Here is a 16,322-nt window from a genome sequence, read left to right on the forward strand (position 1 = left end):
CAGCCATCACATTCAGTATATCTGGGAGAACACTGGGGTGTTCCCAGGCCAGCAGAGTGATATGATCTCTCCATTCCTATCCTGGGGCCTCGTGGAGACATGCCAAGAACACCTTAGCCAGAGGTCACCCAGAAGGCATCCTAGTCAGATGCCCAAACCAACTCTGGCTCCTTTTGATGTGGAGGAGTAGTGGCTCTACTTTGAGCCCATCTCAAATGACTACAATGGTATACTGTCCTCCTCACTGTACCCACGACCCCATCTTACAATCTCCCTGTAAAATTCCTCTAACAACTGGGGCAGCAACTCTACCCTGACCCTGGGAGGACACTTCACCCTTTTCCAGCTGAGGACCATGGCCTCAGACATGGAGATGCTAATTTTCAATCACGTCACTTCACTGCAAGCTGGAGGCCACAGCATGATGAAGCCTACAGGGCGCATCATCTGCAAAAAGCAGATATAACATTCTGAGGCTACCAAGTTGGAAGCCTTCCACCACTTGGTTGGATCCTGTCTGTAAAGATTATGAACCGAATCAGTGACAAAGGGCAGACCTTCCCAGGGAGGCTAAGGAGTGTTTAGATCTCCATGTGATGTTGCAGAAGTGTGTGAACCAGAACAGCCTTACAATATTCAGGAACTCGTGGCAAATGTCACCCACCCCTGGGGCCACCAAGGAATTACTGCATTATTGAACTACGTCAGTGAACTCAGTGATGGCAAAGTTGTGCCCATTTTTCCCACATTCTGTTTCCTTTATAGGAGAATTTAAAAAAAAATGTCAGTATTGTCTTCTTACATATGGTGAACCTCAGTAGTGGTTCACTTCCACGGCCACAGACACATAAAATCAAACAGGCTGCAAACATTTGTGAAATATTGGGTCATTCTCTGGAGCTCAGTGAATTCCAGCGAGGTACCATGATAGGATGCCATCTGTGCAACAAGTTAAGCTGTGAAATTTTATCACCACTTAATATTCCACAGTTAGTGATTAGTGGTATTATAACGATGTGGAAGAGAGTAGGAGTGACAACAGCTCAGCCACAAAGTGACAGGCCAAGTAAAGTCACAGAGCACGGTCAGCAGGTATGTAGCACGCAGACGTCGCTGCTTTTCAGTTTCTAGAGAGAAACGTAATCTGTATTAACATAATCTGTGCAAACATGTTTGTGTTTGTTTAGGAACCTACGTGACACAGGTGACTGCCACAGATGCAGATGACCCCACGTATGGCAACAGTGCTCGCGTTGTCTACAGCATCCTTCACGGCCAGCCCTACTTCTCTGTGGACCCCAAAACAGGTGACAGGACAGCAGCTGGAACGTTTCTGTTACAAAGCAAGAATAATTGATACAGTTGTACTAACAGAACTCAGACGTCGCATGAATTCAGTTCACTTCATGATACCTCACGAGTTACTCCCCAGTCCTACCCCTGATAAAACAAGCACCACAAAGACAAGTTACCATGGAAACATGAGCTTTACGTTGTGACTGTTTCTATTGCAGGTCAATGTAAATATAGACCTGCAATAGAAACATAGGAGCACACATATAGTGAAAAAACAGCAGCTTTTGTTCCTGTAAAGACCTTTATTGGGAAAAAGCTGCCGGGCGTCCTTCATCAAACCGCACGTTAAACTCATTCAATTCAATTCAATTTCAATTCAATTTTATTTATATAGCGCCAAATCACAACAAAAGTCACCTCAAGGCGCTTTATATTGTGCAGTAGATACAGAGAAAAACCCAACAATCATATGACCCCCTATGAGCAAGCACTGATTCTAAATTCTAAAATAACACGTACCAGTTAAATTAAATTACAGGAGAGTCTTAAAGAGAAAAAGACATTTATACAGCATCAAATTGCAACATCAGTCGCCTCAAGGAGCTTTATACTGTAAGGTTGACCCTACAATAATACATCCAGAGAAAAACCCAACAATCATATGACCCCCTATGAGCAGCACTTTGGCGACAGTGGGAAGGAAAAACTCCCTTTTAACAGGAAGAAACCTCTGGCAGAACCAGGCTCAGGGAGGGGCGGGGCCATCTGCTGTGATTGGTTGGGGTGAGAGAAGGAAGACAGGATAAAGACATGCTGTGGAAGAGAGACAGAGGTTAATAACAGATATGATTCAATGCAGAGAGGTCTGTTAACACATAGTGAGTGAGAAAGGTGACTGGAAAGGAAAAACTCAATGCATCATGGGAATCCCCCGGCAGCCTACGTCTATTGCAGCATAACTAAGGGAGGATTCAGGGTCACCTGGTCCAGGTTAAACTCATGTGTGAAGAAAAGCAAACTTTGTAGCTGCTTCATCCACCACAGCAAACATCTACTGTAAAGAAACAGACATTATACACATGAACTGTTAACTTTAAATTAGATAGCTCACAAAATCACTCATAGCCAGCACTCTTCTTGCCTTCTATTAATTTAAGAAAGCCTTCCAAGTAGACAGAGTATTTGTATATATAATTATATATAATTTTATGTTTTGCCTTGTTTTAGATCAAAAGTCAAATATAATAAGGTATACAACCTTATTATATTATGTACGCACCTGCATGTAGGATGATGCTGAATAACCCAACAATAACGTTAATGAGTGTCCGGATCTTGAGTTTCACTGATTACTATGAAAGGATGAAAATGAGCACATACTCAAGCTTAGATGATTAATCATCTTCAGGCTGTTTAAATCAGAGTGCCATACATGTAGTCTTACTATTTACTGATCCTCTGGTCATGAAACATCTGAGCCTATCAGGTCACATCACACGCAGCCATGCTGGGTGGAGTCTAACATTTCTCTGATACAGGGCTTGCTTTGAACAGTGCACTGATGTCTTGATAGACCCTTTTAGTGGTACCTTGATGTTTAAGCTTGTAGTTTGTGGCCCAGCGCAGTGCAGCTTCTTTCTGTGGGAATACGGAGAAGCTGACCAGGATAGTGTGGGGGTTATGACCTTTCACTGGATCTGGAGGTCGGTCGGGGTTTGTTGGACTCTTTCCAGTTCAGATGACGTAGGGAAGACTGGGGCCCATTGCCTGCATTGATACCTCCAACATAAACTTTAGAGGGTCCCTGCCATGTTTGCTCCCTTCAGGAATGTTTAGTATACAGAGATTAACTCTCTGTGAGCGGTTTTCAAGGTCATCGTTCAGTGCAGGAGCAACTGGTTTTGGTCTTGTAATGGTGGATTTGGCTGCAGTCAACCATTCAAACTTTTCACCAGTTAGAGACGTCACTGTTGTTTGTAACCCGTCTGGGGATGCCTGTAGCAGTTTTATGGGGGAGGGGGATCACTTTTTCACACAGGGCCATTTTGGCTTTTTCCCCCCTTAATAATAAACACCTTCATTTAGAAACTGCATTTTGTGTTTACTTGCATCATCTCTGTCTAATATTTACATTTTTTGTGACAAAGATACAAAAAATATTCAAATGTGGGAAGCACTTAGATACACTGAGGCAAAATTAGGCATAGGCATACAGCGTGTGTAGACTAAAGCCAGATTCATCTTTGTCTTTCTTCTTTGTTATAGTGAGGTCTAAAATGTTAAATCAAATCCTTTCAGGTATAATTCGGACAGCTCTGGCCAACATGGACCGTGAGGTGAAAGAGGAATACCAGGTTCTTCTCCAGGCCAAGGATATGGGTGGTCAACTGGGGGGACTGGCCTCCACCACCATCATCAATATCACCCTGACTGATGTCAATGACAACCCTCCACGCTTCACTAAGAGTAACAAACTCTTAGCAATGTCTAATTTGCTCATTGTTTAAAAAAATCTACTCATTCATTCATTCAGTTACGTTGGACTAATAATAGTGTTTAATTGGTTGTCTCTTTTTACTGATCTTTCTTACTCTTTAAGGTATTTTTAATCTTCATGTACCAGAGTCAGCATCATTGGGTGCAGCTGTGGGACGAATTCAAGCCCAGGATTTGGATGTAGGCAGCAACGCACGGGTGGAGTATGCCATTGTTCCAGGAGATGAGGGCAACGTGTTTGACATCATCTGTAATGGTCAAAGTCAAGAAGGGATAATTGTTCTGAAAAAGGTCAATTCACCCTTTAGTGCACGTTAGTTGCTTTCTAAGTGCTTCCTGCTGCAAAGCATTGATCCATTCACACAGCACTTTATTTTATGTCTTCAAGCTGATGATGGAAAGATTGTTTTATGCTGATGCAAAGTTCTTTAAATCATATGAATTAGGCCACGTTCACACTGCAGGTCTTAATGCTCAATTCAGATTTTTTGATCAAATCCAAATTTTTTTTGTCTGTTTTTCACACTACGAATAAAATGTGACAGCAAACGCGCTCCAGTGTGAACGGTTCACGGCCCTCAAAGCGTCACACGTGCGCAAAAGAAGACGTCACACACAACAGAAGTAAAAATGGCGGCTACAGAGCTAGTAGGTGTTGTTGCAGCAGTCGATCAATTTCTGCACAGTCGTAACCGACAGAATTTTGAAAAATTAATTAAAGAAAAGACACTGAGAAAAAAAGAGCCTTTGCTTTAACAATGGCCGCCATGCTTTCTCGTTTGTCTTCTGATAATTGGCGTCTGTCTTGTGTCAGTGACGTAAAAGACGGATTTAATGCGACGTGACCATCAAACAGCAGTCGCTTTCTACAACATCGGATATGTATCAGATTCAGTACCACATACGAAAGTGACCCAGGTCAGATTTGAAAATATTGGATTTGTGCCATGATCGGATAGATGGGTCGCATAGGGTCAAAAAAGTCGGATTTGATGCGCTTTCGCCTGCAGTGTGAACGTAGCCTGAGACTGCTTCACAGCCACATTGTTAAATGTGGTTCATAGTTCTAAATGTGTTAAATTGTCAGTGAGAACAGAGAAACACTAACTGACTGTCTGGTCCATTGTAATTGCTGTCACTGGGGTAATACCATGTAAGGGACTATTGTACTTTGTACTGTATTCATTCCTTCATACTTTGTGCTCTGGTGACAATTTTGTTATTTTGTTGAATAAAAGACACATTTGGCTGACACGAGTATTTGACCAGGACTACACAGTGATGAGTGCAGGACAAACTCTCTGACTTTCCTGTGAGAGATAAAGACATGGATGTGTACATGAAATGGATTGAAAACATTAGATAGAAAGCAATTATATGTGACCCCTGACTCACTTTAAATAGTTTAGAACAGCCAAAACTACAGACTAGGTTTAGCAGGATTACAATAGGAAATGAGGTGACCGTGGAGTGAAATGGCTGGAGACAGGAAATGAGCAACAATGGTTATTATTTTGTACAGAATTGAAAATTAAATGGTAAATGGCCTGTATTTGTATAGCACTTTACTAGTCCCTAAGTAGCCACAGCTACCCTGGGGCGCACTGACAGAGGCATAGTTGTCATTACCTGGATCTATAGTACCATTAGAAACCTTGAAGTTGTTTTGTGTCTAAGACTGCATTTTTGATCTGCATAATATTGCTAAAATTAAAAACATGGTGTCTAAGAGTGATATTGAAAAAATTGTTCATGCATTTATGGATGGAACCATTTTGATTCCCTTTTAAATAATCCTAAGTCCTAAAAGCTATCTGTAAACCTTTCACATTGTGTTCATTGTATTTATTCCACAACCAGTCAAGGCAGGTGTTCATAAAAAACAACTACCCTCTCAGATGCATCATTTCTAATTTGGTTTCTTTGACTTCGTCTACGCCTCCATTTCTTTATCTCTCACAGGAAATGTCAGAGCGCTTGTGTTCGGCTCTTTTTCAAGGGGAGGTAACATAAATGAGCCCAGAGACGAGGGGGGGCAGATTAAAAAAACACAAGGTTTATTACCACAACTGAAAACACATAGTGAAACGACTCACTAGGCACTGAGGCAATTCAAACAAAAAAACAACTCTCAAATTTTCAAATAACACAAGAACACTAATAGAACACGAGTCATCTCAAAGGCCACAACTCAAAAAACAGAGGCTCAAAAGGCAGCAGCACAAAGGCAGAGGCAGGAGGGACAGCCTACGTCTGTTCAAGAGAGTCGAACATGAGTGAAGAATCCTCAGCCTTTTGTACTCCCAGGTAAACGCAGGCAGCCGCAGCAGCCAACGGTGTGTGTGGACTGGTCAAATACTCGTGTCAGCCAAAAGCGTTTCTCTATTCTCACTGACAATTTAAAGCATTTAGAACTATGAACCACGTTTGGTAAATGAATTGATTTTTATATATTTTTTCTATTCTCCCGGAGTACTCAAAGCGCTGTATAGCCTCATTTACACCCACTTCTAAACTCAAGTGTAAACTAACCAACATTCACACTCTGATGGATGCATCGGAGAGCAACTTGGGGTTAGTAAGGATATTTGGCATGCAGACTGGGGAAGCCAAGGATCGAACCTCCAACCTTCCAATCAGTAGCTGATCTGCTCTACTACCTGGCCAAGGTCTTTCTGTGTGGAGCCTGAATGTGATGCCTGCGGTTGTTTGGGATCTCTCCCAGTACTTTGGCTTCCTTCCACAATCCAAAGATATGCAGTTAGTGGGTTTTGGCTAATTAGTGGTTCTAAATTCTAAAATAACATGTACCAGTTAAATTAAACTACAGGAGAGTCTTAAAGAGAAAAAGACATTTATACAGCATCAAATCGCAACATCAGTCGCCTCAAGGAGCTTTATACTGTAAGGTCGACCCTACAATAATACATCCAGAGAAAAACTCAACAATCATGTGACCCCTTATGAACAAGCACTTTGGCGACAGTGGAAAGGAAAAACTCCCTTTTAACAGGAAGAAACCTCTGGCAGAACCAGGCTCAGGGAGGGGCGGGGCCATCTGCTGTGATTGGTTGGGGTGAGAGAAGGAAGACAGGATAAAGACATGCTGTGGAAGAGAGACAGAGGTTAATAACAGATATGATTCAATGCAGAGAGGTCTGTTAACACATAGTGAGTGAAGAAGAAACACTCAATGCATCATGGGAATCCCCCGGCAGCCTACAGCTGTTGCAGCATCACTAAGGGAGGATTCAGGGTCACCTGGTCCAGCCCAATAAGTCTCTTGATAAGGGGGGGGGGGGCATTTTTCTGTCCTGTACAATGAGATGATAAACATGTCAGCCGACTGACTAATTCTACATATACTGTGGTTTAAAATACAGGAATTTGATTGGACTGTTAAATTTAAATTTTAAAGATAAATGCCAGAGATTTTCACTCGTCTTTGATGCCATCAAAATGAAGTTCAGTGCTCCCATATTTGAGCACACGTAATAAAAAACTTCACATTGCAAAAGGGAAGTAAAAACATTTTCTTAATGGCATATAGTTTCATTTTACAACACAATTACTGTGAAATAAAGCATGCAGAATACCTTTTAAACAATCACAGTCACATACATGAATAAAATGTCATTTTTATTTAACTTTCACACTGGATTGATTTTTTTTTTTTGTGATCAACATTTTATTGATTTAAAACGGGGTTGGGGGGGGGGGGGGGGTACAGACATATACAGTACAACTGTAAACTGCAGTAGCAAAGCAAACATTAGCAAACAAGGCATAGGGACAGCAAAGAAAAGACACAACAACACAAAGTTAAAACCAATTATTGCCTCTTCCAGGAGATAACTCTGGATGAGAAGGTTTTCCAAACAGTCGTGGGTCGAGCTTTATTTAATTTTGCTGTGGTATGTTCAAAACCAATAACATGGATAAGACATCGTCTCCAGAATGATTCCATACAAATGTCAGGACAGAAGCATTGCTTTGTAATAGTCTTCTTTGCGCTGGATTGATATTCTTGTTTGGACCGCAAAAACAAAAATTTCCGTAGTTATCTTTTTAAAAAGTTCCCAGATGGTCCTAAAATTATACTTCAGAAAGTATTTTAGTTAAAATCACTGTAGACGGCCTGTGGGCGTCCTCTCACTGCAGACATGAGGTAATATAAGGATTGCTCTGAATTTTTTGCTTCATCTCAGTGGATTTCTTCCCATGTTTTCCAGACTCTTGACTATGAAACCCAAGCGTCCTATACTTTCAAGGTGGAAGCATTTAATGCAGAGCTAGATCCCCGTTTCCTCCATCTGGGGCCCTTCAAGGACTCTGTGACAGTCGAAATTAACGTACTGGATGTGGACGAGCCTCCTGTCTTCACCACGCCTTACTATTCTTTGGACGTGTACGAGGACACTCCCCCAGGAACCATCATTGGCTCAGTGACCGCTTATGACCTGGATGCTAGTAGCAGTGCTGTCAGGTGGAAAGCGCTTCACAGATCTGTGGAATTATGTCAACAGACTGTTTATTTTTTTAAGTATTGTTAACAGTATTATTCATTTCCTGGAAGGCTGGAAATTGTAACGATGTTGTTCTACATCATAGTTTGAATTGGATTCTTGTTCACCAAGTAACAGTTTAACCAATTAAGAGAGTTAATTTGTTAAATAATCAAATATGATTCCATATAAAAAGCACGTTAAGAACTCTGAAGTGAAACTATTGATTAATTACCACTAACTGACAGATCACTGCAGACGTATAACTTTCAGGCAGAAAAAGCTTTTAAAACCAGTCAGTAATATTTTTAAAAGTTCTTTTTTATTTGACTGATGAGTTTATACATGCAATTAGTTTTTATGTCTGGTTGACCAAATTAAATTTCTATAAAAATGTAAAATGAAGTTAAAGTCCATGGACTGTCTGATGTGTGCAGGTATTCTCTGGAGTGGCAGACTGGCTCTGACAGCTTTTTTGACATTGAGACGGTGGAAGGAATCATATCCACTAATGAATACTTGGACAGAGAGACAGCTGTTCAGCACAATATCACTGTGGTGGCAACCAAACTTAGTAAGTATTCCACACCAATAACTACACACAACCACCAACAGTATACTTGTGTGTCAGAAACTGTACAGACACTAACTGTGCAAACAGGTTATCTCATAACCATCTCATCAACTAAACAAATGTTAGTTAGAAATTCCAACATAAATGTTGAGTGATAAGTTATCAATGGGAGAAAACTCGTATAAGAAAAGTGTTCTTATCAGGGGGCACACTATTCACCAAGACTGCATTTTCTTATATAGAAAATCCTGCTTTGCGAGGACCCAGGAGTCGATTTAGAATGAGGGATTTAGTATAATATACAAATTTAATTTACTTTTCAGACCTCACAAACGTAAAAAACATGAATCCTTCCTTTTTTCTTTTTTCAAAGCTTGTTCTTAGCACTGCTGCCTCACAGCTATAAGGTCCCAGGTTTAAATCCACCATCGGGATGTTTAATGTATCGTCTGCATGTTCTCCGTGTGGCTGCATGGGTTCACTTTGACTCTGCACTCCAAAGACATGCAGTTAGTGGAGATGGGTTCATTGGTTATTCTAGATTCTTGGTATTTCTCACTGAGTTAGCCCTGCAACAGAAATTTACCAATAATTGTTTCTTCTAGCCAATAAGTGTTTTGCGTGTTATATATTTGTCTTCACTGTATTAAGTGACAAGAAACAAATGCAGTGTGAACAAAACAGAACACTATCCCCTCACGATTCACACTTTACATACAGTGATGTGGGAAAAGGGTTCCTTATTTTCTCTTTTTGTGTATTTTTGTATAGAACCGGACCATCGAAAACATCCATAAATTACTACTTATTAAAAACCGCAGTCATCACAGCTTATAAAAATCACTGTCATGTATTGAAAAAAATAAGATCATGTAGAAACTAGAACATAACACTGAGAACAAGTTCATGATTCAGTCCTTTAGATGACAGCGTCTGTAAGGTGAATACCCAGAATGCCTCTCTTCAATGATAAGTCATGGTTTCCACTGTTGGAGGCACTGGAACATGTTCAATGGCACAAAACTGTGATGATGCTGCATCATGTTTCATATCATTAAAGTGGGCTGCTACTCGATAATCTTTATCAAATCAGTGAATAACTTTTCGATGTTTGCCTTTTCTCTGCGGTTCCCTGTGCTGTTGCACATATATGCAACATTGTGATTCATGCAGAGTTACTTGATTAGAGTTGAGTAAAAAATGTGGAGCTGGAAGTAAAGAAACGTTTGCAGGACACGCCCACAATTGTTACCTAATGTATTCTTTGCAGGTGACCTACTCAAAAATCAGAGCCAAGCTAATGGTAGTTTGAAGCCCACAGGATGTTCGGGTCACACTGGCTGTGATGAATATATTTGGCTGTCACACTAATTATACACGGCTTCATGCTGACCCTCACAGATAATCCTTCGCTGTCTGCAGAAGTGTTAGTGAAGGTCAACGTCCTGGATGTGAATGAGTTCCCTCCTCAGCTCACTGCTCCTTCAGATACATTCGTCTGTGAGAACTCCAGAGCTGGACAGGTATGCTGAGCTACAGCACATACAAAGATCTTCATCACAGGTATTTGTTAAATACATTAACTGGGCAATAGTCAAGGATTTCCATAGCTCAGCCATGGAAATCCTTGACATGAAGCTCCCCATGCAGTGTTTGTGCTGATGTTGGTGTAAGAGGAGGTTTGGAACTGAGCACCGGCTTCAGCACTCAGCAACCTTGTCCTGTAACTACGTGATGACAACAATTGTTTTTACTCAACTGAGAATATTTCTGTTTCGTGGGGGTAGTGTGAGGTTGTCATCGGGAGTAGGTGTGCACTGCATCAGCACAGACTAAACCCGTGTGGTGAATCCAGATATTTTCAGTTCACAAGTTGTTCTGTGTTTTTCTTGAGTGTGTTTAGCACACAATCTTCCTGTTTTGCTGAGCAGGTGATCCAGACAGTTGGCGCTGTGGACGAGGACCAGCCCCCTGTAGGCCAGAGGTTCTTCTTCAAGTCCTCCAAGGAGCTCCGAAACAGAAACTTCACTGTTAGAGATTATGGAAGTAAGTCAAAGAGTAGCGGCTACTAAAGAGTAACTACAGCTTTTGTGTTGTGTGGGAGATGCACATGCATCTCTGAGATCAACCATAAACAGAGTTTTTCCCATTTGTAGTGCTCTTTGTACCTGTGACATGTTTATGGTGCAGAGAGTCTTCAGTCAGATATATCAGCGATGATACACTTCTCCTTGCAAACAGTAGGACTCAGGGTACCTTATCAAGCAGGTGGCTCATGTCCAGTGTGACCGTGTCAGAATTTTTATTGACTGAGCTGCTGATTTATAAACATTTTGATACATGGAGGCTGTGAAAGGCTCCGTCTCACCTGGGAGGGTTAGACCCACCCAGGTGAGTGTGGGCGGTTTGGTGGGGATGAAATGCACGAGCTGCTCCACCGCCGGGAGTTCAGCGAGCCCCAAAATTTTACCGTCAGCGATCTCCAGACCAGAGTAAGACTTGATGGAAACTCTGTGGTGAAAGGTTTTATCCCAGTAACCCCTCATTTCCTGCATACATGCCACGACAGCAGGAATCAGCCGCTTGGTGGAGGACTGGAGAGTGTCTGACAAGCAGGCAATATTTTCCTGTCAGACAGATCCCTCTCCTCCCCCCTGTCATTCTGCGCTGCAGGCCATCTAATGGACAGCGTGGCTGCTGCACGATTACCTATTGTCACGGTCTGCAGAGGCAGGTCGTGCGGTGGTGTGTGTAATGGACCCAGGAGCGTACACAAGTGAGTAGACGGGAGTGAGTTTAACAGAAAGCGAGCCTTTAATATGACTGAAGACCAGGAATACAAACACAGCAGGAACAGAAAACAAAAAGGAAAGCACAGCTCAGTTCAGGGGGCCGGCCGTGCACAAGGCAACGGCGACGACGTGGAAACAGTTCAGGGGGCCGGCCGTGCTCAAGGCAACGGCGGCGACGAAGGAGACGACGGAGCAGTTCAGGAGGCCGGCCGCGCGGAAGGCAGCGGCAGCGGCAGCGGCAGCGGCAGCGGCAGCGGCGGCGGCGGCGAAGGAGACGACGGAGCAGTTCAGGAGGCCGGCCGCGCGGAAGGCAGCGGCGGCTCTCCAGTGTTAGGCGTGCTGGCCATGGCCCGGTGGGCACAGGACCAGACGAGGCAGGACCAGACGAGGCTGGGCCAGACGAGGACGAAGACTCTGAGGCTGGGCCAGACGAGGACGAAGACTCTGAGGCTGGGCCAGACGAGGACGAAGACTCTGAGGCTGGGCCAGACGAGGACGATGACTCTGAGGCTGGGCCAGACGAGGACGATGACTCTGAGGCTGGGCCAGATGAGGACGAAGACTCTGAGGCTGGGCCAGACGAGGACGAAGACTCTGAGGCTGGGCCAGGCGAAGATGAGGCTGAAGCCGGAGTCGAAGCTGGACCAGGTGACGGTGAAGCAGGAGGTGGCTGGACGGGCTCCTCGGGCCCTCCAGCTGACGTGGCATGGTGCTGGACGGGCTCCTCGGGCCCTCCAGCTGACGTGGCATGGTGCTGGACGGGCTCCTCGGGCCCCCCAGCTGACGTGGCGTGGGACTGGACGGGCTCCTCGGGCCCCCAGCTGACGTGGCATGAGGCTGAACGGGCCCCTCGGACCCTCCAGCGGAGACGGGAGGCTGAACGGGCCCCTCGGACCTTCCAGCTGACGTGGCATCTGAGGAGGCCCTGGGGAGAGTCTTAAGCTCAGAAGCGACTGGTGAGGCAGCACATAGAACACTGTTAGCATGACAAGCTTTGAAAACATAATTTCTCAGGTCATGAACACTTTCGGTAACTCGAGTAGTAGATGCCAACTCCCTGTCGGTATTGTCAACACAATAGTTCATGGTAGGATTGCACATAAGTCCGTAGCTGGATTCAGAGTCACATAAAGAGGCAGGCATGCTTATGGCTGGCCTAACAGTCTGCGACTGAGAAGCAGTAGCATCAGAGCTCACGTTCCTGTGCATTTGGTCTTGAGCACTGTCTGCAATCCCACCATCAGGGAATACGGTACTAGACTCCACTACGATCTGCACGCGGGGGTAACACTCCGTCTCGGCTGTACAAGTTGGCTGCGGTAGATAACAGTCTGAGGCGGAGAGAAAGCTCACGCCATTCCTAGCAGGCTCAGAAGCAGACTGTACAGTCGACGTGTGAATCCCTTTCGCTGTCTCATGAACCTTTGCTCCATGTGGTGCGGCTATGGGAGCAACACTAGAAAAAGTCCTGGATTCTACAGGGTCAAGAACGTTGTCTGTGATTTCGTTGTGTGGTTTTTCAAAACAGTTACACACAGTCCTTTCATTATCACAACACTGCTCTGACTGGCCCTCATTCGTAACTAGAGTTAGGTCAGTCACAGCATGGGTGTCTATGAAATCATGATTAATGGTAGAGCAGTCTTTGGCACCAGTTTCTTCAGAGCTGGGCCCACAAAAGGGCAACCCAGTACACTCTACTATATCAGGTTCATGAGATGAAAAAGCACAGTCATTCACCTCCGTTATAAGAGGAGTCTGGGGCAAAACTAGGACGGGTGCTGACTGGACAGCTGCTGCCCCCACCTCTTCAGAGACTTCAGCACAGTACAAACAGTCTGTAGTTGCTCCTTGAGGAAAGCTAGGCAGTCTCTCTTCAGACTTGGTAGATGGTTCACGCAAAGTTTCAAACCTGGCATGAGGTGGCTTGGTAATCGTTAAATTGTCAGAGGTAATAGGATTTAATTCTTGATCACCCACACAACTAGGACTGCTCGCTAAGGATGTCAACACATTAAATCGAAAGTCGTCTGATACAGAATACTTTGAGTCTGACCCCTTACTCCCAGCATCTTTCATTATTCCAGAAAAACCCACCGATTGCAGGCTCACTGTGTGAGACGTAACGTCCTCATCACTAGTTACCTCAGAAAATCCCTTTGACTTGAGGTCTTTGGCTAAGGGGCTAGATACGACGTCAGAAACTGAGTCAGGGGTACTCACGGCTGGATGGCTGATGGGAGTTAAAGCCTCAGATGGCATTAACTGAGGGACCTCCTTAGGGTGGGGCTCAGAGCGCCGGCGGCGAGAGTGTCGCTTCTTTCTATCCGTGGAAGCGGGCGGGGTGAGCGGTGGAAGTCCCTGGCAACTCCGGGGACCCCCAAGAGCCAGTCGAGTTCCCCGGAAAGAGCGCTCATCACGATCAGGGGCGAGCCACGGCTCCCTCCCGAACTCTTCCTCTAGCTGTATGTATGCGGCGTGCTGCTGCTCCTCGAGATCGACATCCAGGACCCCCACAGCATGCCCGTGATGCTCCGTGGAGGGCGAGGTGGGATGTAGCGGTGCGCGACGGCGGCGAGAATGCCGCTTTTTCCTTGAAGCGGCTGTGGACAAAACCTGACTCTCCATAGCGGCCGGCTCCTCGTCCTCCAACCACATCCGTGCCAGAAAGACAGCAGGAGACGAGTAGTCCGATCGAGGCGGCGAGGGCGGGCGGCAGGTGCGAGGCGGGGCGGTTGGCGAGAACTCCTCCTCGGGGATGAGCCAGGGCTTCCAACGGAGCTCGTCCTCGCGATACGCCTGTAATACCTGTTGCCGCTCCTCCTCGCCGAAGTCAATAGCAGCTGGCATCTCCTTGATCCGCGTAGTGCAGTCAGGCGGTGACGAGGATGTGGAAGCCGATGGAGCGTGAGCCGAGGGTGTGGCGGCGGTGAGCCTCACCGTACCGACTCTGACGGCTTCTGGCTCACGAGGCAGCGGGGAAACTGAGCTACCGCATGACTCTGGCGACGGCTCACGCACACAGGACCGCTGCAGTTGCGGGCGGAGTTGGAGAGAGGAAACGAGAAAGTCAATGACGAGGGGATGCAGCGCCTCCCATAACCAAGGGAATACGGACACGCATACCCCTACTTGGCGGGCTAACTCGTTCCGTTCCTCCTCTCTGGAGCACCGCAACCACTTGCCGCATAGCGACTCCACTGTCCGGATGATCTCCCGTTCTTGTGTCGCTGGGTCCGGCATGGTCGCGTCGTACTGTCACGGTCTGCAGAGGCAGGTCGTGCGGTGGTGTGTGTAATGGACCCAGGAGCGTACACAAGTGAGTAGACGGGAGTGAGTTTAACAGAAAGTGAGCCTTTAATATGACTGAAGACCAGGAATACAAACACAGCAGGGATAGCGTGGCTAAACTATAACTAAACTGGGAAAACTAATACTGTGACAAACTAAGAGAACTCTGAGACGAAGATGATCACAAAAGACTGATCGTGAAAACATGGGGGTGAGAACACAGACGACGCGACACAGACTACATGAAACACAGAGACTAAATACACAAGAGGGATGATCAGGGGAAGTGGCCACACATGGGAACACAGCTGACACAGATAAACATAACAAGACATGGCAGGAGTAAACAACACTGACGGGAGACTGTCAAAGTAAAACAGGAAGTACACAGGTGCAAACAGGAGGAGAGAGAGAGCGCGGGCATAGTGGGCTGGGGAAACATGGAATGAAACAAGGAGGGGAGATGAGGGCTCACAGATACATAGAGGGGCACACAGGGGATAAAAGTCACAAGGGGAAGTCAAATAAGGAACAACACAACAGGACAACTTAGGAAACATGGCCTAAATAAGGAATGAAATACAAAAATACAAGAAACTAAGAATACTGGGCCCACATGGCCCAGGACCATGACACCTATCTCATGTAAATCGACCTCAGTTTCCCCACCGGTGGAGCTGCCAGGCTGCGATGCCTGGGTAGAAGGCAGAACGGCATTAACTTTGTCCTGCTTGTTTTCATCTCCAAGGATATCCATATTAACATCCTCTTCCTCATCTTAATTCTTTTTTTCCAGTTCAAGAGGTTTTCTCCTCTCTTCAACCAGATATTTAAAGTCAAGGGGCAGATTGAAGAGCGGAGTAAACTCCGCCTCCAGGTCCTTGACCATTTCCCCCTAGCAAGCAGTGGCTTTGCCGAATTTGCCACTGGGATTTTCCTACATCGATGGGAAAGGAAAGAATCGATTTTTGGGCCCACCACCACTCGCAAACACCACTCCCACTCCTGGAAAAGGAGGGACCCTGTGTCTGTGAAGTGATTGGTCTGTCTTGGACAGGCATGGTGGTAGTTGAGCTTCTGTGATTGTTCACGCCAGAGGGCACTTCCCCCTTAGTGAGATACCAGTGTGGTTTGGAACAAAACGCGTGTCAACCTAAATAACACTTTAATGTCTAAATATGTCTGTGAAGGTTCTCAGTCATCCAGGTCATCGTAGTCTAAGGAGCTTGGAAAAAAAAGCGTCTGGACTTCTTTGAGTTGCTTGAAGACGTTTCACCTCTCATCCAAGAAGCTTCTTCAGTTCCCTGAACATGTTCCCTCTAAGCCTGAAGGGAGAAAGAAGGAACACACACATGTAAAGGAAGCACT

The 16,322-nt window shown here is 45.3% G+C and overlaps 1 protein-coding gene across 2 annotated transcripts in view; it reads left to right on the forward strand.

Moving 5' to 3' along the window:
- Positions 1-16,322, forward strand: part of cdh12a (cadherin 12a) — a 45,585-nt gene that overhangs the window by 24,266 nt on the left and 4,997 nt on the right. For both annotated transcript variants that reach the window (XM_085389240.1, XM_085389239.1), the window contains 7 exons: positions 1,188-1,307; positions 3,595-3,762; positions 3,896-4,083; positions 8,025-8,278; positions 8,735-8,871; positions 10,273-10,394; positions 10,803-10,917. In XM_085389240.1, the coding sequence (XP_085245366.1) occupies positions 1,188-1,307; positions 3,595-3,762; positions 3,896-4,083; positions 8,025-8,278; positions 8,735-8,871; positions 10,273-10,394; positions 10,803-10,917 (1,104 nt within the window). The remainder of the gene's footprint in view (positions 1-1,187; positions 1,308-3,594; positions 3,763-3,895; positions 4,084-8,024; positions 8,279-8,734; positions 8,872-10,272; positions 10,395-10,802; positions 10,918-16,322) is intronic.

The sequence above is a fragment of the Rhamphochromis longiceps genome, linkage group LG18, assembly GCF_057381845.1.
Source record: "Rhamphochromis longiceps isolate RC_006_pf linkage group LG18, R_longiceps_female_GT1.1, whole genome shotgun sequence".
In the NCBI taxonomy this organism is placed as follows: Eukaryota; Metazoa; Chordata; class Actinopteri; order Cichliformes; family Cichlidae; genus Rhamphochromis; species Rhamphochromis longiceps.